We start from the raw sequence: 23,073 nt of genomic DNA on the forward strand, positions 1-23,073 counted from the left end.
AACAGAACATATCCAGAAAACCTTAAGTGCACTAGATGCCAAAGAAACATTTAAACGAACAAGTTTGGTAGTCGAGCAGCTTACCCGCAGAAAATTTGGTGTTTCAACATACTCTGGAAGATGAGAATTCATGGTCGATAAGAGTATGCTAGATGCACCTATTCACCATCCCAACCGCTGCTGGAGACCTGCCAGGCCTACCTGTGTTAGCATAGGAAGGCTGAAGCATCTTCCTTTCCTCTTATCTCTCAGGGTTCAGAACTGTTTTTGGTGTGTCGGGGTGATGCTCTTGTCATGCTTTATCTTTCCATCACAATGTAGAGGGTTGACTAATGAACTATCACAATGAGATCAGGTTAGCTAATTAACTGGAGATTGGCTGTCTATCTATCAGTCATTGCCCCGACCAATGCACCAATCTCCTTAGGATGAGTAACCACTTTTTTTTGTGAAGTAAGATTTAATACACTGATGGGCATTATGGTAGATGAGCACGAATATGATGTCATGTTAAAGAGATGATTTGTCTCGTGAATGGGCTCCTTCCGACCTTTGTCTTAGTTGAAGGGAAAATCAAACAATTAGCAAATAGATGTTCTCGTAACGCAGGACAGGTTATCGCTCCTCCCAAGATCCAATTTGTGATCACCAGACATTTTTTCAAGTTTCTTTATAAAATTGAGAGGTTGAGAGCCGAAAATGCGTACAGATTGGATCTGGAGCAGCTAGCATCGGAAACTGGATCTGGGTACAGGATACCAGATCTGACACATTTGCTCTCTTAGTTCGGGAGCGAAAGAAATGGTAATTTTCTCTCATGATGTGAATAATGCATAAACAAACTTCCAAGTTCCGAAGCCTAATGCTAGAGATGGGAAATGGACCGGAACCCAAATTTCACAGGTTTAAAACGGAAACAGATCTAAATGGATAAAATTGGTCTATAAATACTCAAAACAGTGAAAAATCGCCTTATTTTAGAGAAAAAAGAAAGGAGAGTTCGCGGACCAGCTTTTCTCGCTGAGGCAAGTTGGCATGGGCTTCTAAAGGTCTCAACCTGGGTAAAGGTACTCCGTATACCACGTCTAGCTTGTCTAGGCTTAGAATCCGTAACTCGTAATCTGGCTTAATCCCAACTCAGTCACACAGAGCGAGAGAGACCATGCTGATACATTTGAGCTGTTCCCATCTTTTTGCTTCTGTACATTCTTCTGGTTTTTACAGCTTTCTGTCAAGGAGTCGTCCAATCAGCTGTTACAGATCACTAACTGTTTGTCGAAACGCATCATCGGTCTTTCATGGACAGCCCGCACGCAGCAGCGAACCAACTGTTTGCGAAAATGACTCAACCGCCAGCCTCATAACTCACTCCCCTCCAACATCCGCATACCTCCACCTACCTTTTTGCCGAAGGCGTTGCTACTACTGCGACTTCCCTGTCATAGCTCTTGGCACTTCTGGTCCCAGTCCAGATGACGATCCGAGGATCTCAAACTATGCCCAGCTCCTCTGTAACGAGATAGAATCGACCCCTCCTTACATGGAACCACTGCCTCTTCAGACTGTCTTCTTCGGTGGTGGGACGCCTTCTCTCACACCACCCAGAACGCTCCGTACCATAATCCAAACTCTCTCCAGTAAGTTCGGATTGGTGCCAGACGTCGAAATGTCCATGGAGATTGATCCAGGAACTTTTGATGCCAATTCATTGCGGCAGTTCATCCAACTGGGTGTTAATCGTCTTTCACTGGGAGTGCAAGCCTTCCAAGACGAGGCACTCAGGCTATGTGGACGATCACATGGACTGAAGGAAGTTTATGAAGCCATCGACATCATTCGTGCAAGTAATGTGGAAAATTGGAGCTTGGACCTCATTTCATCGCTCCCCCATCAAACTGCAGAAGATTGGAAGAAGAACTTGGAACAAGCAATCCAAGCACAGCCATCTCATATTTCGGTCTATGATCTGCAAATTGAGGAAGGAACCAAATTTGGAAATGTATATCAAGCAGGCGAGTTTCCGCTGCCTAGTGAATACAAATCAGCAGAGTTCTACAGAATGGCTCATGAGATGCTCACGGGATCTGGGTATGTTCATTATGAAATTAGCAATTATTGCAAGGAAGGATTTGAATGCAAGCACAATCTTACTTACTGGACGAATCAACCTTATTATGGATTTGGACTTGGCTCTACTAGTTATGTTGGTGGTGTGAGATTTACAAGGCCAAGGAGGATGAGAAAGTATGCAGAATTTGTAGAAGGATTGGCTGATGGGGAGTCTGAAAATGGACTAGTTCTGGAGCACAAGGATGATGATGCTCCGAGGAAAGAGAGAGCGATGGATATTGTAATGTTGTCACTAAGGTTGGCAAGAGGTTTGGATATTGACTGTTTTGCAAGAGAGTTTGGTTGGAGCCTTGTACTAGAGATCTGCAGAGCATTCCAGCCTTATGTAGAGAGCGGGCATGTAACTCCTCTGGATGAGGAGAGAAGAGTGGTGAATGTAGAAGAATTCTTGCAGTTTTGCTCTACTGAAAATGGTTGGGATAGTCATTTTCAGTCGAGAAAATGTGGACTAATCAAGTTCATTAGGTTGAGTGACCCCGATGGTTTTCTTTTATCCAATGAGATAATCTCCACTGCCTTCAAGGTGATATCCCCATGAGAGGAATCTAGAAAGCAAGTTACTGGCAAAAGCTATAAACTATAGGAATTGCTACTGTTATTGCCAACTTGACTTGAGCAGTTTGATGCTTCTGTGAATGGTATTCTACCAGAAGCAGCGCAGAAGCATTGGAGGTATTCTTTGTTGTAAAGAAGGGTCTCAGCTCGTTGCTTAATTCAGGCTGCCACTGCATTTCTCGTTGAAGAATAGTCTCCAATCGCATTGATTTTCCAAATCTTGTGAATCACTCCTCCAAGATATTCCGTTGCCCAATTGCAGGGAAAAGTTATACATGACCTCCGATTTGTAACAACAGATAATTGCAGGTCGTATCCATCATTTTGAGATTAAATCTGTACGTAATCGTTTGCCTCTCCGCTTGTGAGCATGCCGGGCTCCACTCTTGAACAGCCTTTAGTTGAGATTTAGGACGTGCCTGCATGAAATGCCGACCAAGGGGAATACATAACAAGTTGTCATCAGTACCAATGTGAAATGGATCAGTACCAATCCGAAAGTTATTCCCAGAAAAATATTTCTTGTTGACGTTGAGCCATGCTTTTATGTCTTATTTTTCAGCTAAAAAGGGAAAGGACCCCACTGTTTTATTCAATCCATTTGCGATCTTAGTTTGCATATAAGCAAACTGAAATCTGGCCTAGTGCTATTATAGTTGGATATAATTTCATCATTAAAAGAAAAAATACAATGCTGATACGGCCAACTTGTTAGTCAAATATAAATTTTGCGTCCAATCAGATTTCATGTCAGCAGGTAAATGTCATTTATTGAATTAGCTTGTATTATTTTTCCTGTCTGAGGGATTATTAAGAGAGGAGTAAGTTCTGAAACTCATATTTGTCCAATTAAATGTCATACCCACATCTCCTTTTCCTTCTTAATGCTCAATAATTTAAAGCCTAATAGTGTGCAATATATTTCCTTCATTCCCCTTAGGAGCAGCCCCTTGCACTAACAATTGGAAGTGCAGCTGCGGCATGACATATAAACTCGGCCAACATTCACTGAAATTGGGTCCCTTTTTTTCTGATGATGCGAAGATAATCGAGTCCTATGCTAGCTGTAAAACGCATAAATACAGAAACATGAGGCTTCAATCAAAATTCAGTGGGTAAAAGATGGCCAGCTGAATAAATTTCTTCAGAGAAAAGTAACCCATCGTGTGGCGAGAAGGAAAAAGACGTGGAATTGGGTTTGGCCTGCCCATGACATCATGGAGTATGTCACATTCAATGACATCATGCAACATGTAACATCCTTCGGATCATAATATATAAGAAAAATAAGTTTGCCGGCCCCGTTATGCTGCCTTTTCTGAAGAAGTTTGAAAGGTATTAATATCTAAAGCAAGTTTCGAACGTCAACTCCCGGTGACAGTGAATTTTCTAAGATGTAATTTTTCGAAAATGAATTAGTGGTGTAGCCAAACATGGAAGTTAGACAGAACGCAGGCGGTATGCGAGAGGTGAAGCCACTTTCTTCTTCTTTCTGTTCTAAGCTTCAGAGCTGCTTTGAAGTTTGAATGTTTTCGCGAGAAATCAAACTATGAGCCTGTTGTCTATGCACCCCACAGGTCGACCAACTATACTAAGTTAGACAGCACACAATTATGCAACTTTTTAATTGAGAAAGATGAATAGTTACCGTAACTTAAGTTGTAAGTTAAGAGGCACTTCTGCATAATAGATCTCTTAGAATGATATGTAATAAAAGAAATCCTAGAAATATTTATCAGACACTCGAACAATTAGTGCTTATTCAGGACACCATAATATCAGCTTGTTTTTTATGGATTGGCGCGAGTCGATGCAAGGTTGGCTCAACCAGCCGAGCCATATATATATATATATATATATATATATATATATAACAAACTATTGTTGGTGGGGTGGAGAAAGTGAGAAGATGGTGGTTTATCCATTTGCTGGCAAAATGGAGTGCCACTTGGGCAGTCAAACCAATTGAGATGGCACCACATGAGGAGCGGTAGGATGAGCAATTAAGGCAGATCTCAACATGTAAGACACCGACATCAATTTGGTGTTTTGCCTGAGGCAGGTGAAACTGGATCTGGATCTTCTGGATCTCATTTTAAACAGACAGAAAAAAATAGCCAATATCCATCAACGTCGGCCTTCAACTTTCACTGGAAAACCTGCATCGACTGCAATAAATTAAGTAATAAAATTTCATGGTTTATTGTTATTTTATTATTTTATCTGCCTAAAAAGGCTGTATCGGAAACGGATACACATCGGGCTGAAGAGAGAGCCGAAAAGAATAGTATCTTGTTCAAGAACTTATGTTTTGCTCAAGACTTTGGAAAGTATTTTTTGCTTGAAAAAGGCAGGAACTTCAAACAACAGTTGAAAGAGGAAGATGGTGTTTGATTGCAAATACTTGGTGTTCCAGAATATATATATATATATATAGTTACCAGAAAACCCTCTTTCACTTTCCTAACATTAGGTTTTCCCTTTCCTGCTTGATTCACACTACTTTAATTAATGCATTCTGACACCTTTTTTGATGTTAATATTTTCTGAACATTAGATTTCCTACTTCCCCACAGACTGACAAGTCAATGCATTTTATCTATATATATATGTCGTAGAGGGAAAAAAATTTCTTAATTATTTATGGGTGTTTGTTTTATACTCCTTATAAGTAATTATTGGCGCATGAAAACAATATAAATTGAGTGTGATATGCTGATTTTCAAATCTACACCTAACGTTCTGTTGCTTTCTCAGTTTTCAGCTAAACCTTCTATACGTTTTCTTTGTTTGCAAATTGTAAATGCCAAGTGTTAATTGCTTATTTTACATTCCAGTTAAATCTCGTTTGTCTAATTTGATCAAGACTGCTACATTATCCTGAGTTTATAATATTTAAAGTTCTAAAATAATATAAAAATAACGGATCACATCCAACTCAAGGCTGAACCAATACTTTGGATGTAGAAAATTTAAATGGCATTTAATTTCCCCATCTAATGCAGAGGACAGTCAGTAAAACAAGAAAAAAATTCACGTGATGTGGGTAACTTTTTTTTATGAAATAGGACACCTGGTACTCCCTTTCCTTCATACTCTTTATAAAAAGTGTTTGAGATAGGGTTCGTTGTTCATATCACAATTAATTAATTAATTAATGCAGTCAACGGCAGCCTAAGACCCAAAATAAATAAATAAATAAATTGGTGTCAAAATCTTTTTAAAAAGAGTTGAGCCTTTTTTTTAATTCACATATTTGGGTGAGTGAGAGGGTTATTCCACTGTCTAGGCAAAAGCCGAAACCTCTTTCTATATCCTTGCCCGCGGTTCACCGCATACTTCAACTTTTATATGTGACTCATTATCCTTGTGGCCCAAGAAGCATAACCGGGTTTTGAACTGAAGACACGCCTTCAACATGCCCCTAAGCCTGCCCATTTGCAGTATGCCCCTCAGGGTTGTTTTTAGTTCAATGTACTCACACAATGAACATGAGAGAGAGAGGTTGGTGGTAGGTTAAAAATGCCTTTCTTATTGAATACACAAGGAATTATATATATATATATATATATATATATATATATATATATATATAGAGAGAGAGAGAGAGAGAGAGAGAGAGCTTGAGCTTGATTGCCTATTTACTTTCCACGATCATGTTCTTTTGAAGACATTCTTGACCGAATCTTCGTGGGAAGGATAAATCAATGAATTGCGTTTTGGTCGAAAGCTTCTAATTAACTGATTTTTTATTCTGAGATTAATAATAAGGATCTTTGTCCCTCTTGATTCTGTTTTTTAGAAAGTCATATATCCTTTTTAGAAGGAAAAACCATGCATCTCTATCTTTAATTTGATGTATTAGTGTTTAGATGCAAAGTGCAAAGAGCATAGCTGGGTAAAGAAAATGTAAGAGAAAATTTAAGTAGGTGCACATTAGAAGGGAAAATTTGTCTAGAAAGAGAAAATTTCACCTTCTTCGTGTTTGAGAACACAATATAAGTGAATCAGGTTATGTTGACATGACATCTGACTTTCACATGCATCCACGTGCAATCATCAATTGAGCTGAAACTTCCTACAATGAACCCATTAATCAGATCCATTTTCACGACCAATCTCACTAAATAGATCTGGATTGGATCGGATCCGAAGCGAGGTACTGGAACTGAAACCAGTTCAAGAGGACGGACAATAATGTCTGCCCAAGGGACTGGAAACCACGTGAACTCGTGCGGACCAGCAGTCACTGCCAACTACCCTTCATTATGACGAAAATGCCCTCGGAATCTTCTTCTTTAGATGCTTTTCAAAACTATATAAAGAGGGGCACATCGGTCAGTTCAAATTAAAAAAAAATTCACTCCCTGAGCCTAGTGCAGGTCGCTTACCTACTTCCGCCGTTTAAAAAAGTATAAATATTTAAAAAATAATTCATTATACAGTGCTTTTACATAATATACATTTTTTTCACTAATTAAAAAGAATATGGTTGTATGGGTGTTAGGCTTCTCAGCTCAGACAACTAAACTTGTTTCTGATTTATGAGTGGGCTCAAACATGTCATGACATTTTTAGAGATGTAAATATTTTAATGGACCTTTATGTAAAATAGGTTTCAAGAATAGCGATATTATACATTTAAAAAATGGCAGGTTTTAAAAAAAAATTATTAGCATATAAGTCATGTATGAGAAAATGCGAGGAATTGAAATCAGTCGACTGCCAAATATTAATGACAAATTTGTTTAAAAATTTGCCCCTAAAAACACCTTGTTACTAAGCATTAGCGACATTTTATCGCATAGACATGGTTTATAGTGACCCTAACAAAAGCTTATGGTGTTTTTTGTAGTCAGCTAATTTCAAATTTTCGAAACTTATAAAGTCAGAATTTGACATAAACTAAATAAGTTACTTCTTGAACAAAAGTACCAAACAATTTACTTTAATTAGTATAATTGTATTTGTTCAATTTGACCTTATAAATGTGATCTGTTAATCGATGTTTTTTTATAAAAATTTAAAAAAAAAATTGATAGCAAAAAATATGCTTGTTTTGTAAAACCAGCTTAAAAGAGAATATGTTTTATAATAAAAAAAAATCTTAAATACATTATTATATTAGTTGAAAGCATCTCCTGCGCACTGTGTAATTTGATATTTGTTGTTTTTTCCCCTCGCTGGATGTACCAATTCATCTAAATAAAGATCTCTTGTTGTCCCATCAAAATTTTCTTTGAAAAATTTAAGCTGTGCCGTTAGCTAACAGCTACCATCTTAAAAAAAAAAAAAATACTTCAAACGTGCATGAATAGTCATTCTCGTTATTTTTTTTTAATATAAAAGAATCAAAGCCTTGTTCGATCCAACTGGCTTTGATGACGAAGAAAATATTAAGATTTTTCAGCTCAAGCCTTTCCATGCATGGCATTAGACATGCCACGAAATACTTCCAAAGTCAAAAGATTGATAGCACATGCGGCATATTCCCTAGAAAAGCTTTCATTTAATATCATGTTTGAAGATGCCATTTTTCTTATCTGAATTATAAAAAATAAAAGTTGATCTTTTTTCAATTTTTAGACATTTTCCCATCAATTTATATTAAAAAAATACGTATGAGTTTTTTAATTGCTTGACCTTAGCCCGGTGTGTGCCTGGTGGAACTTGTGTTGGGCACAATATAAACTTTACAAACAAAAGTAACTAATCATGTAAACTAGTCTATACAAATTAAAACCTCAAACGAGGATCCAAATTTAGTGAAATATTGGAGTTTATGAACTTGGTCATGCTCAGAATTCATGAGAAATATAATTGAAGTTGTGTTAAATTCCACCATCCAATTGAATGGATCGTAGTTCATGTCAATTGTTTGTGATGCGGTGGCCGAGGAAGAAATTTAAGTTGAAAAAGACATGTAAATATTTAACTGAGATAAAAGAAAAAAAAAATAGCTTATACACCTAGAGGGATCTGACAATCCAGTTAAAATTAAATTGAACCCTTTTCTATTTGATATAGTGTTCCGACTAGAGACGTGTAATTTTCTACTACTCTTATTTCATATTTTTTTCTTATTTTTTCTTTTTTGCTTTTCGAGTTCTTAGTAGGAATTTAAATTTTAACTTCATCCGATGATTCTGATCCACAAATAATTCTGATTCGATTTACTGATTCTCTAACCGTTTTGGCTGGCCAGTTTGATTCAGAAAACGACTTTAGCAACGTTGGCCTGTACAGCATTTATTTGTTCTATCCACCCAACCCAGGTTGTTGGATGCTGTTCTATTTCTACGCTAGATTTTGGCATTTGTCCAACCTTGTAATAAATGTGATGTTCCTAACCTTGGCTGGTATCATTGAACCATCTTGAGATGCTAGTAAAATCACACTCGACTAGGAAGTAAGATTCAATCCTTTAACTTAAAAGCAGGTCAGAAAGTTTACTGTGTAAACTTGGTAGGAATTTTCCTTGCCTTAGATTGTGTAGATAAAAAGAAAGATCAAAATGATGTGGTGAATCCATGAAACTAGATCAATAATGTCATATGTACAAGAAGGATAGCAACGCAACAGTAGAGCAAAGATTTTCGAAAATCAGCTTAAACAGGCCGATGTCAGACTGATTCGATTCAATTTTCGGAATGTGTGTGAAGCAGATCGCGTTCAATTTTGCCGTTCTCTTCTTGTCTAAATCTGTTCATCGTAGGCTTAAAGAAAATTAAAAGAGACGACTTGTTTAGTTGCAGACTCGGCTGACCTTGTGGATGGGATTCGAACTCCTGTCCGGTAGAAAGACAACGCATGTCATGATCATGGCACCAACCAAAAGTCGCCTTCACCAACCCACAACGACCCCCTACTTCCTGAGAGGCACATCAGCCATTGCTGTGAGTCCTGGAGGCAAATTCGTCATTAAGGACTTTCTTAGCGGGTGGTACAACGATCTACCTCGGCGGCTCGGCTCCCAGTTGGTGGAGCAGCGGCTCGCTGGTGTCTTCACTTTGCTGTGGATCTATAAATACCGGCATCACTGATTCTTCTTGGTAGGACGCGGGTAGGAGAACAACACCCAATTGAGTTTCTCTTCAGGTAAGGGAAGAAGGTTTACTTTTTTTTTTTTTTTTGCTTTGATCCTGCTTGTATTTGGTTTTCACTTCATGGTCCACCTGGTTGGTATGGTTGGCTTGTTTGTGGAGTGACCTGTTCCTGGTGCTTCCGTTTGAGCATCTTAGATATTTTGGTTGGTCGATGGTTCGTCACTTCGCGCAAAGAATTTTCAATGGCAGTTGCTGGATCTGTAAACTTGTCGTTTTGGTGGTTGTGGAATTTAACTTTGGTTTATGGTGGTGGCTTTTCTTTCTGTGTGTGTTGTTGAGTTTGGAGTGTTTTGTGTGTATTTGTTGGTTCTCTCTCGAGTCTTTTCTGGAGGTGTATAGTATGGCTTGCTGCAAGTTGATGGTGGTTTGAAAGTTCAGTTCACGAAATTGCTGCAACTGAAGGAGCACGATAGTCCTATATGCATTTATTCTTCATGGAAAGATAGAGGCGCCAAGCTCTGTTTAGATAGTGTGAGAAGACTTGTAATCTGCAAAATTTAAGAAGAGAAGAAAGACAGAGCCAGCAAGAGAAAGATCTGAAACGTAGATTTCCTGTAAATTTGTGATGTTAATATTGAAAAAAATTTAGTCACTGCTACTTGAAGTCCCTTTCTTGGTTACACTTTCGTTAACAGTCTGGAGTTTACTAGTGACACCATGTCTCATGATATCGGGCTGGGAGCGGGTTACTGGTGGCCTACAATGATCGAGTGGGGATCATGGCCAAACGCCACAGGACTAGTGCATCTGGCACTCGTGATCCAACCAAGAAATGTCTTCACTGAAGATTTTTGTCTTCACATTCAACAGATCTCCTATCATATATGTGTCTGCATTCTCCCAATTAATATAAATTCCTCCTCTAGAATCGTTTATTTGAACCTTGTGCAGACACTATTACTACCATTAGAAGAGAGAGAGTATACAAAAGGGGCATAGTAGATGTGGAATAGACAGATCTTTGACTTCTAGCATCTCAATAAAGTGCCTATTAGCTTTTCAAAAATCATTGGTACAAGAGCTTTACAAATGGGTCACATGTTACAAGCAAAATCTTTTCTTCAGTTTCTGTAATTTCACCCAGTGAATTGATTGAGTCATAGATCTCACCGGTATGTTCATGTATCTTTCCTTTGTAATTTCTGAGATGATTGATCAATTTACTTCTAGATACTATTGTCTATGTTTTTCAGCGTCATTCCAATAAAATTTGAGGAGAATTATATAAACTGCAGGTTACATACTCCACTGTGATCACAAAGCTGTTTCAATCCCCATTCTACTGTTGCCATGGGCTCCAGAGCTCCAGCTATTACCATGAGAAATGATTCCTTCTCAGATGGAGACTCTGTGAGGGGTGAACCACTTTCTGAGAAAACAGAAACCGAGAATGCATCAGAAATTGGCTGCCTTTCTGTTATTGTCCTTGGTGCTTCCGGTGATCTTGCCAAGAAGAAGACATTTCCAGCACTGTTCAATCTATTTAAGCAGGTTTGTTATAATACAGACATGGACATATAATATATATATATATATATATGTGTGTGTGTGTGTGTGTGTGTGTGTTACATTATGAATTAAGCTCGCTCTATTTCTGATTTCCAGCAACTACGTTCTATACCCCTCCTGTAACATTTATTGCAAAAGGTTACAACAAATACAAAAAGGTATTGAAAACATTCCGCATGTGAGGCATTGTCACATGCTATTATGGTGTCATATGAAATAGGTGTGTTACGTTTCAAGGCTTTCTGGCTAAATATAAATGTTGCACATCTTATAAGGTCATGTTGTTTACCTCTCCTTATGCTCAGTAATGTTGGAACTGACACAGAAACTTAGGAAGGGAGGATATAAACAAAGAGAAAGAAGAAAATCCTAAGCATATAAATAGGTTATTATATCTGTCAAATGTATGTGTGCCTGCACACATCACAATCATATGAAGCTTGTAATGAATCTACAAATACAGTGTAGCAGCCATATGTCATATGTGTTCACTGTCAATCTCTTCACTTTGTATGGCATCCATCAATGTTTTTTGTCAATCTGAAGGTGTGCAGTGTGAAATGTTCTTATTTCGTTTTCTTTTTATGCCTTTTTCTACTATCTATTTGGTTTGTCTTCTCAGGTGGACATGGTCTTTTTCAGTTCCTTATGTTTGCTGTAACATTTAAATTTGTTCTTTGTAATCATTCTTTCTCATTGGTTTATAACTTTACATGGATTCAACTTTCTTTCTTTCCCTTCTTTTATGACCATTAGGAAATTGTACTCATAGACGTTTTCCGAACTTCAATTTCAATTAATAATAGCGACACTATCTGTCTAGGGCTTCCTGCAACAAAATGAAGTTCACATATTTGGATATGCAAGGACAAAACTTTCAGATGATGATCTAAGGAATCGGATACGTGGGTAAGCTTTTTGTTTCCAAGGATTCCAACTTCAGCTGTTTGTTTTCATCTGAAATGGATGAAAAAATGATAAACCGTTCAGTATTAAAGAGAAATGCTTTCTTACATATCCATCAATAGGATTTTTGATATTTCAGCATGTCGAAGCACCAGGCGTATGTTATGATTGTGTTCTGCATTTTATTGGATGTTTGCTAATGTTTTCTTGGAATTTCATTACATTGATTTAAATTCTTTGAAGCATGAAAATTAATCTATTGCAACAACTGTTAGAATACAAGTACCAGTTTGCTGCTCCAGTGAAGTAGAAGTTGTTGGAGATGGGGAAGAACCTGTGATTAGTGAAGTAGTTGTTATGCTCTTATGCTGCTTCAAGTGGCTATCATGGTCTGCCTGTGTTAAAACATAATCCATTGCCCGAAATTTTTAATGTTTCTGCACACCAACAGAAGCTTACATGCATACCAGTGCAAAACTGCAAATGGATGTATGGATCTTTCTATAGTTGGAGCGCTGAACGTGCTCTAAGAATGAGAGGAAGCAATGGCATTTATGGTTTTACCGCTTAGAAAGTTCAATGCTGGAGCTTCATGAGAGTATTCCATTTTTTCTGATGTTTCAAACCAGGTTGTTTTTTTAACCCCGTTTACTATATTCACATGAGGAAATAGCTAACTTAGTTTAACCGAAATCCCTATGCCTATATAAATCAATTTGGCACTATATCTTTAAAACTGTAATAGTCTAAGTTTGAACTAGTAAACTAATTCCAGTGAGAACATTCTGATTTGTGAACAGATCAAACAAGATTTGCCCAATAGTGCATCGGTTTTGGTTACATTTCCACATTCAACTCCTGCTCGGCATGCCTTATATGCTGTCTAAATTTGCGTCGGGTCTACTTCATGGCCAAGGCATAAAAGACCTGCTTTTGGAGGGCATTGAGAGATGGCTTTTAGAACCTGATGAACATGAAAGTTGATAACTTGCTTAGTTTGTACTTTGTAGTTTGTAAATGCTCTACTTTTATTTAGTGGTCTATAAATGTTGTCATTGTTGTTCACTTCTTTTTCTTCTAAGGTCTTGCCTTTCAGTGGGATCCAATATCATTCAAAGAGATGGTTATAACTTCTGTGGTTTTAGATTATATATGACTCTTTCTCTCTTATGTGATTTGATAAGTTCTGGCAATGCACTTGTCCCCAGTTAGCTATATGCTTATGAAGTTATATTGCTTTGACATCGTGCACTAATCTCATTTTGACTTGTCATGAAAATGAATTTACAGATATCTGAAAAGTGGAAATGGAGATTCATCTGCGACCTCAGAAGTCGTTACAAAGTTTTTGATGATGGTAATGACCTGATATTTGTGGCACTGCTCGCAAGTTTTGCCATTTGGGTGTCTATTAATTGTTCTGGCATGATGTTTTCCAGATCAAGTACGTCTCTGGTTCATATGATGATGAGTCTGGCTTTGTCCATCTAGATAAGGAAATTTCTGAGCATGAGATTTCCAGAAAGAGTAACCAAGGATCTTCTAGAAGACTCTTTTATCTTGCACTCCCTCCATCAGTTTATCCACCTGTCTGCAAAATGATAAGGCATTTTTGCATGAATCGAGGTGATTAACAATTTATCGGACCTTTAAATATCTATCTTATGTGGGTTAGATTAGAGTCATTGTCTATTTCTATTTCCATCTCTTCATATTTCAGTGATGCTTATAATCTCATCCTTCTCTATACAGACTGTTATTTGTACATTCTTGTAGCCGTCATAAGTGAAACAAGATATTCACTGTCAATGTTCTTCACTGAAATCATTTTTGACATGCATATGAATATCCGTGCTATTTTTCTTTTAAACACCATGATATGTCATTCATTTCATATAAAAAAAAATACACTTTCGGTAGATCCTAGCTCTGTGCTAAAATAAAAAATGTTTCTAAGGGCTACTTATTTGGAAAATAAGATTTTTTGCATACTTATTTTTTTCTGTTCAAATATATATAGTACAATCTCTTCTCTTGCTACAACATGCTTTGACAATATTGTTTTGTAATAGCTTGTGATATTTCCTTTTTCAGCCGACCAGGGTGGTTGGACTAGAATCGTTGTTGAAAAGCCTTTTGGTAAGGATTTGGCCAGTTCAGAGCAATTGAGTTCTCAACTAGGACAGCTCTTTGAGGAACCCCAAATATATCGTATTGATCATTACTTAGGAAAGGAGTTGGTGCAGAACCTGGTAAGTTACACATCAAGAGTTCAGTGTGCCCAATAAAATACCACCCTATATAAGTAGTGTTCATTTTTTCACAACTTGAAACTTGCAGTTGGTTCTTCGTTTTGCCAATCGTCTGTTTATGCCCCTTTGGAATCGCGATAACATAAGTAACATCCAGGTAAATAGTTCTCTAATTCTCTATGAACTGATTCCTTTGATGTTTAAGCTGATATTCTAAATCCTCTCTATTGGACCTCTATCTGTGAATAGACTGGACTCTGTTTTGTGGCATTGTAAAATCATATTCTACCATATCGACTTTGTTTCTCTCGAAAAGAATATCTACCCCGAAGATATGCGTCTTTATTACAAAAAAACTGTAGATTTTCAATTTAGGAATGAATACATAGTTCTAGTGAAACTGTAGTATGTACTTAATGTTCAGATAATACCCCTTGCATGAATATTTCAAAACTTTGTTTTGTTTCTCTTTCTTCACAGATAGTCTTCAGGGAGGATTTTGGAACAGAAGGACGTGGTGGATATTTTGATGAATATGGGTACATATCATTTTTTTCCATGCATATACATTGTTCCTCTGTAAGATGGTTGTAATTAGTTAAATGCTTTAGGAAATTTTTGTGGCTCAGCAGCCTCTACTTTCATGTATGAAGTGACATCAGGATGGTGTCTTTATTTTCCTGACTTGTACAGTTTTACGTCAGAGCAACTTTTACCATAAGTTTGTTTTAAGAAAGTGATTAGAATAATGCAGCTGTTATTTAATTCCTTTGGGGCACTAAGTATACAATCTCTATCCTGTGGCAAGAACTTGGTACCCTTGATTAATGGCATTTATTTAGTTATGTGGAGTAGTGATCAACCATCTTTATCGTTGACAGGAGAGAGTAGTTATGACTTTGTTATATCATTTTGTGTGGTGTTCATTTCTGGTCTACTGTTTTTGTTAATGAATTTAGCACTGAATGTTGGAAAAGTTAGGAGAGGCTATGCCTTCAAATACTTCTTCACATTTTTTATTCTTTTGCAGAATTATCCGGGATATCATTCAGAATCATTTGCTGCAGGTACATATGACTTGTATGAACTACAGAATTGTGGAGAATATTTTTCATGATAATCTACTTCATTGTTGAATGATTGGAAAATTTCTGGAAAGGGTCTTTGCTAATTTATAGAGTTGACGTATTGTTGTCCTCCTTTGATATTTGTCTTTTGAATGAATCAACTTCCAGCTACTGCTTCATAAGTATCTCACAATTAGAATCCCTTTTTATTTTCTATTCTAAGTTCTTATGCTTATGTTCTCTAAAATTGAGCTAAGATGCAAGTTTGGTTCTCCTGTTTGAAAAGCGTTTAAATTTTAACAATCAAGCAGGAAACTTACTGCTCCCAATGTAAAAGGCTTTTCATTTTGGATAACAAGGACCATACTGGTTTATGTAGAAAAGTTTCAAAGATCAGTTTTACATTTGAAATCAGGAATGCCCTTCTTTGACACCAGCACCCACATGCAGACTTAACATTCATCATTTTTTAGTCAAATGATGTGTTTGCTGAAATTTTCGGTAATAAGTTGAAGGAAAAATGTTCAATATGAAAGTGAAAATAACTCGGGGGGAAAAGTTATAGTGGCCTGTGAAGAATATGGTAGTAACTGAATATCAGAAGATTGGTTATATAACTTATATTTCAACAGTTTGTACGTTTCCTCATTTGGCTGCTAATCTTCAGATATGGTCTTGCTATAATCTGTTATGCTTTCTTTAGTGCCCGTTAAGATATCTTGTATTTTATTGTCTTTGTTCATATGCCTGTCAGTGAAGTTCAAGTTTATTAAAGTTAACCATTTTTGCTGTTGCCACTCTTCTCAGATTCTTTGTTTAGTTGCAATGGAGAAGCCTGTGTCTCTTAAACCTGAGCATATTCGGGATGAGAAAGTAAAGGTGTGCAAGTTACTGCTGTACTCTGTCAGTCATAAGGAGTCAAGATTCAACCAATTTGTCTTGTTCACTCTCTAATTATTCTGTTGATGTAATCCAGGTTCTTCGAGCAGTCACGCCTATAGAGGATGATGATGTTGTTCTTGGACAATATGAGGGATATAAGGATGATCCAACAGTTTCAAAGAACTCAAATACCCCAACTTTTGCGACTGTCATTCTCCGATTACACAACGAAAGATGGGAAGGTGTGGATTTATCTTTTTTTTTTTTTTTCCTTTTGGCTTCATATAAACATATGTCTGTCATTGATTGCAGCACGTGTATAACAGTGTAACACATTAAAGAGGTCTATATATATATATATATATATATTGTGTGTGTCAGGACCCTTGGACTTTGCCTCCTAGTTCCCCTCTCCCCCCCCCCCTCCCCCTCTTTTGCATAAATCTGATGTCATAGATGAACTTGGTGTTAGGAAACCAGGATCTTTCAGAATCCTTTAAATAGTGCAGACAATCTTACAGTATAGATACAAACCTATAGTTCTCAATGAGAAATCTGTCAGGAATGAGTGCACCAAGGCACTCAAACTAAACTGGTAACATAGCAGCAAGCAACTCACAAAGAGGCACCAAGGCCCAACAAAGAATCATACGACTGAATGAAAATGAAACTTTGTTAAAGAGAATGCAGGGGCGGTATAACAGTGTCACACAAGAAGTATGTTACAAGAGGCTTTAAATAAGAGAGTAATAAGTAGTTAGAGGACCCAATGGCTAAAAAATTTGGGGACTCCAACATTTCCTACAAAAAATAAAAAAATGAAGATGGATGCAAAACAGAAAGTGAATACAAGACAAAAAATAAAATAAAAAATTACAAAAAAGTCCAAAGTACAGGTATATATTAGATTATATGTTACTTACAAAATATTTTGTACACTTGGATGTCCAAAAATTTAGAGAACAAATGAATATCAACATTTTTTACTGTGCAGATGGGATTTTATAAGCTGACCGACCTAAGACTGTCACTTTTGAACCCTTATAAGCTTCACTCTTTTTCCTGTGTTATTGGACATGCAGAGTTCATTCCTATGGTTGGAGTTGTGAAAAACCTCATAGAGTAGGCCCCAGTGGCCAGATAAAACTGGGTGGTAGGATCCAGATGCATGTAGGATCTTTAGCTTATATATATTGCACTTTTCTACTATCCCAATATTTTGTACCAAATTCTTATATTATCCTGCACTTCAATTTGCACCTAAGAATCGGTATATGCCAACTACCTATTTGACCTGCTGTGATGGGCCGCTATTGCAATTTTGCTGATTTCTTTCTAAAATTATGCTTCTTGGAGATTTTTCACTTTGTACTGATTTTTCCAAAATTTACATTCAGTTTATGACCTATAGTTCTACGCTGTCCCCCATTCTGGTTTGATTATAACCATGGTCCATATCTTATGAACTCCTAAAATCATGAATAGTGAGATTTAAGCATGAAACAATTTAGTGACTCACAAGGTTTTAATAGTGAGATTTAAGCATGAAACAATTTAGTGACTCACAAGGTTTTTGTTCAAATATATCACAAACTCACGTGAATTTTGAACAATTTTAGTCAATGACATTTGCCTTTTCTACTCAACCACTAATGAAAATCTTTTTATAGGTCTAACAAAAGAATTAACAGTATCAGTTCTCATGACAAAAAGTTTTTAAATGTTGAAGTTATTAGGTCTTTTTATGGTTGAGTACGATGGTGATGTGACATTTGAAGGGTAAGAGTGTGCACATGGAATTTACTCGTGCACAACCGTCTGTGTCTACCTTCAGATTATCAACCAAGGTCATCTGGATCTGCACTACCTTTGTATTCTCCACCTTCATATGACAGCAAAGTGGCCTGAGAAATGTACACTCAAGTACAAGTTAGAACTTGCAAACTTTGATCTTTCTAATTGTCTTTATTTATATCTCTATGTTTGTGGCATGGATGTATCTGCGAGTAAACGCATCCATTTCTGTGTCTTTCAAAAATGGAAGGTTGAATGTGTTTTTCTTGAACTTCAACTTTGAGCACATGGCTGCATGATGCTTAACTTGTTCTGTTTCTATACTTGTCATTCCCGTTCTTTGAATGATACTAAATGAATCTGTTTCTGTAGACATATTTACTGTACCTTTGAGGTTTGTTAACAAAACCATTTTAAATTTTTGCAGGTGTTCCGTTTATACTTAAAGCAGGAAAAGCACTTAACTCAAGGAAAGCAGAAATACGCGTCCAATTCAAGGATGTGCCTGGTGACATCTTTAAGAGTATGATTCTTTAACATTCTTTCATTTTTCATGATTTAGCTGGCTTGGTTTGCTCCTGATTTCTTGCTACTTGATATTTTATATGCTTGATGTATTAAACCATTATGAAGTTTCAACTGTGCGTTGGAGTTCTATATTATAATCTATACTTGTCACATTCATAAATTAAATAGAAAATCATGGCTGCCTTGATTGTGGCTGATGAGATGTTGAGTCCTGATAATACCAATGAAGCATTGGAACTGGGACCACTTGAAGCGTATGGATGCTTCCCAGTGGTGAGGTTCTTACCTCTCATGGGTTGGACCTTAAGAAGGCGTTCAATTTAGTGCATTGGAATCTCTATCATATAGTACGACAAAGACCCATTTTTATGGGCCAATTGCATTTTTTTCTATTATGAAAATTCTTTTTGCTCCCTTCCTAGTACTCTAATGGCTTTGTGCCATCTTTCCTACAACTTTGCTAACTCCTTTTTTTTTGTTTCCGAAACCTCTGTCTCTCTCTCTCTCTCTCTGTGTGTGTGTGTGTGCGCTCTCTCTCCCTTTAATTTTCCTCATTCTCCGATCTTCCTTTCCAGAAAGTAACTTCTTTTCTTTGTAGAAAAGTATGCACTCTTTCATGTTTATGACTGTAATTCTAGTTTGGTTTTGGTATTATTTTTTTATACTACTGTTTCTCGTTTGAAGTTCTCAATGCGTTGGCTATATTATAACATTAATCATAAGGTCAGTGTTTGTAAGTTTTATTAAAACTGTTTGAGATGTGCAAATTGATTTAGTCAGGACTTAATTTGTTTATTTTCATGATCTTGCCTTTCATACTATACATATTTTACATTAGTTGCATCATGATAGCATGCCTTTAATTCATGCAAGCTGGTTCATTTACTTTTCTTTCAACTATGAATCTTATGGCATCATATTGGGAATTTGAACAGATTGGAAGGTTCTATTTATCAAAGATGTTTTTTTAGTTTTTTCTGAAATTAATGAAGCAAATGGTTTTGGTCTTATCTATCAGTTTGAATATGAGCTAAACACTGACATCTCCTCTTCTATATCTGCACTGTGATCTTACCCTTTATTGGTTTCTCTTTTAGGAATATATTTCTTCACTTTTGTGAGGGGTTTGTGATGTTTGGTTTATGCAGGCAAAAAGCAAGGCAGAAATGAATTTGTCATTCGACTTCAACCTTCTGAGGCAATGTACATGAAATTAACTGTAAGTGCTCAATCTTAAGAGCATTTCTACCCTGTCAAGCATTTGCCATGTTGGAAGCTGATGCTACTCTGAACCATCAGTAACAATTGCTTACCTGATGCATTGTCAAATTTTTATTTGATATTATTTCTTCTGATGTAGCATTATTATAAAGTAGAATGGATAAATGCACGCAAGTAATTATGGAAGGTTCATATGGGAAAACGTGTCAAGAGGTCTTTATGGTAGCCACTGTTTTAAATTTTTGTCACTTCTGGTGTTTCCTAAATTCTGGTGGCTTGTCAAAGTGTCCCTGTATTTCCTAGCTACTTTTTTGTATATGTTCTCAGTACACAATGTGCTTTTTCATTTCATTGTGCTGAGAATACATTATCGAATTGCTTGTTTGAGCTATGAATAATGGGCCTCCGTGAGGTTGAAGTCTAGATCCATATCAAGTCAACAACATAGATAGGTTTATGCATTCTTACGTTGAATTTTTCTTTGCTGGTTAAATATCCTTTAGTGGCTAAGCCTGTTACCTTAGGTTTTCCTTTCCCTTGATTTAGCTTCAAGACTGGTGGCACTTAACGAAAAGGACGTGAGGATCTAAGCAGCAACTTCTTGATGGTTTCTATAACTTGCAAATCTTCGCTAGCTATGGTATTTAGTTACCTGGTAAATGATGCCCATTGATATTACAAAATTTCAGCCTGTGAGCCTCATTAGACAAGGGAAGAATGGGATAATTTTCTGGGCTTAAAAGACTTGCCCACCAGCTTATTGTCTCCCTGTTTTATGCAATAAAATAAATTGGTAAACTATTATACGATCTTCTTCATCCCGATATGTAGAGCAGTAATATTTACACGCTGGATCTCATTGGTCCTCTTGGCTACCGGGAATTTCTTCTCCATTTTATTGGTTGGCTTTCTGTTTCTAGCATTGTCCAAGAACCCTTTTGCAGTTCAGAATCAGGAAAAAATGATAAGGGACTTTCTCCTACCTAATGATCACATCATTTGGTATTTGTGATTGTATTGTGACATTGACAAACTATTTAAAATCACTTTTATATAAGATCATTTAGCGTCTGAATCTTGACATATTTTGTACTCTGCCATTCATTTTTCATGTTGCACTACATCCATCCAACAAGCTCTATGTCTGATCTGAGGTTCCACAACGGATTTATGTTAACATTGGACTCGATAAATGGTTTTTTTCTGAGTTAGACTTTACCTTTCTATTATCCTAGTAATCTTATTTGCTCGTGGAACATCAATAAGAGTATGTGGGTTCTTAACATAGCTTTTGATGTATTGTTCCATTTGTACAGGTAAAGCGGCCTGGACTGGAAATGTCAACTATCTTAAGTGAGCTAGACTTATCTTACGGGCAACGTTATCAAGAAGTTGTAATTCCTGAGGCATATGAGCGGCTAATTTTGGATACGTATGCTGTTGACTTTTGCATTCTACTCTTATCAATATCTCATTTAGGATCTTTATTGTTTTTTAACAAAACAAGGAAATGGAACAACCCAATGTGAAATTTCACGTAGCTTGATTGACTGGTTAAAAATGGAACTGATTCAGCTTTTCTCTTTCCTTTTCCTATGTCACATAGTAAGATTTACCAAGTTACATATCCATTATAAAATCAAACAGATCATCAAAGAGTTTCATGCCGACCTTGCTTCTAGTTACTATAATTGCTTTCATGATAGGTGAGATGAAATCAGGTTAAGTTGTTATCTCTTAGGATATATGCTTGGTGTGTGTCCTGCAAAGGATGTACACTGGTTACAACCAGAAAAGAACTTTCTCTTTTACTGTATGAATCTTCATTATAATATTCTTGAGTTGCTGTTCAATTCAATAGCCCTAGGGCTCACGCTCCGTATACAATATTTGCCAGTCACCTGAACGAGTCGATATTTCATTTACACTTCAAAGTTTCCTTTTTTTTTTTTTTGGTATACAGGTTTGAGATGTCACAAGCGGCTAACTTGATTTTCTGGTATTTGCAGAATAAGAGGTGACCAGCAACATTTTGTCCGCAGGGATGAGCTAAAGGTAAGTTGTGCTCCTCCTTTCATTTAATTGGACTATGATTTCATTGTGGACAAGAAGCAAAAATAGTAAGCGATTTTCTTTTTCAGGCGGCCTGGGAGATATTCACCCCTTTGCTACATAGAATTGATGATGGAGAAATCAAGCCAATTCCCTATAAAGTGGGGAGCCGCGGCCCAGATGAGGCGGATAACCTACTCAAGAAAGCTGGATACGTGCAGACCCATGGCTATATCTGGATACCACCCACCCTGTGACTGGTCACTCAGTGTTTTATGTAAATGTAGGCAGATCATTTTCATCCCACTGCAAGTAGTTGTAGAATAAGTTTGATCAGCTAGCTAGCGTGAGAGTTTGGTCTTCGTAGAGGTTGCCAGTTTGTTTTTCCCACCAACATTCTGTTCAATTTGTCATGTGGTCATCTATATATACATCATCTTTGTTTGTATATATGTGCCTGTGGGTGCTTCAGCGCATCATGCAGAAACACAATTTTTCATGCAACGTACATCAGCAGCTGCCTCCTTGAACGCAGTCACCATAATGGTCTCTGCTAGCTCTTGGCTTCGTGAGAATATATTACTAAGAACCAAGCAGAAAGGCTTTCTGAGAACACAGTAGCAAAAAGAAAAGAAAGTTTACATGCTTGAAAATATGAGGAAGAACTTCCGAAAAGCTCGGGATGCAAGCTATTTTCACTTAATTGCAGTTCAAACACCATTTCTTGATAGCAAGGCTTTTCCATGAAATATGGTTTCACGCTGGCCACATCTGGATGTGAAACTTTAGTTGAAAAGAAGACACCCGATACAAGCGAAGCAGTATATGAGGAGAAAACATGGGCACCGTTTCTCGACCTTTTGATTGAGAAATCATAAATTTCATACATACAGATGTGAAGATCTTTCAAGGTTATATGTCAACCGAACACCAAACAAAAATGAGAGCTTTCAGTTAAAAAGTTTGAGTCTCTGGCTCCCCAAGCCCGCGTCACCTTCATGCTCAATGTCAGTCGGGACAAGGTTTAAGTGGCCTTTGGATCGACAAAGTCTTAAAGATAACTAGAGAAGA

The 23,073-nt window shown here is 36.9% G+C and overlaps 2 protein-coding genes across 2 annotated transcripts; both read left to right on the forward strand.

Annotated features, from left to right (window-relative positions):
* The first annotated feature begins 977 nt into the window (after nucleotides 1-977).
* Nucleotides 978-3,219, forward strand: LOC126409791 (uncharacterized). Its single transcript, XM_050076167.1, has one exon. It carries the CDS (start codon nucleotides 1,163-1,165, stop codon nucleotides 2,666-2,668), a length of 1,506 nt encoding a protein of 501 aa, XP_049932124.1. The 5' UTR covers nucleotides 978-1,162; the 3' UTR covers nucleotides 2,669-3,219.
* A 6,370-nt stretch (nucleotides 3,220-9,589) lies between these two features.
* On the forward strand, nucleotides 9,590-22,450 carry LOC116247763 (glucose-6-phosphate 1-dehydrogenase, cytoplasmic isoform-like). The gene is made up of 16 exons (XM_031620066.2): nucleotides 9,590-9,783; nucleotides 11,027-11,282; nucleotides 12,124-12,209; nucleotides 13,497-13,563; nucleotides 13,646-13,832; nucleotides 14,301-14,458; nucleotides 14,547-14,615; nucleotides 14,939-14,997; nucleotides 15,489-15,525; nucleotides 16,333-16,404; nucleotides 16,502-16,649; nucleotides 18,629-18,724; nucleotides 19,878-19,948; nucleotides 21,267-21,382; nucleotides 21,960-22,005; nucleotides 22,092-22,450. The coding sequence occupies exons 2-16, from the start codon at nucleotides 11,082-11,084 to the stop codon at nucleotides 22,257-22,259; spliced, it is 1,581 nt and encodes a 526-aa protein (XP_031475926.1). The 5' UTR covers nucleotides 9,590-9,783; nucleotides 11,027-11,081; the 3' UTR covers nucleotides 22,260-22,450.
* Nucleotides 22,451-23,073: the final 623 nt, after the last annotated feature.

The sequence above is a fragment of the Nymphaea colorata genome, chromosome 2, assembly GCF_008831285.2.
Source record: "Nymphaea colorata isolate Beijing-Zhang1983 chromosome 2, ASM883128v2, whole genome shotgun sequence".
Lineage (NCBI taxonomy): Eukaryota > Viridiplantae > Streptophyta > Magnoliopsida > Nymphaeales > Nymphaeaceae > Nymphaea > Nymphaea colorata.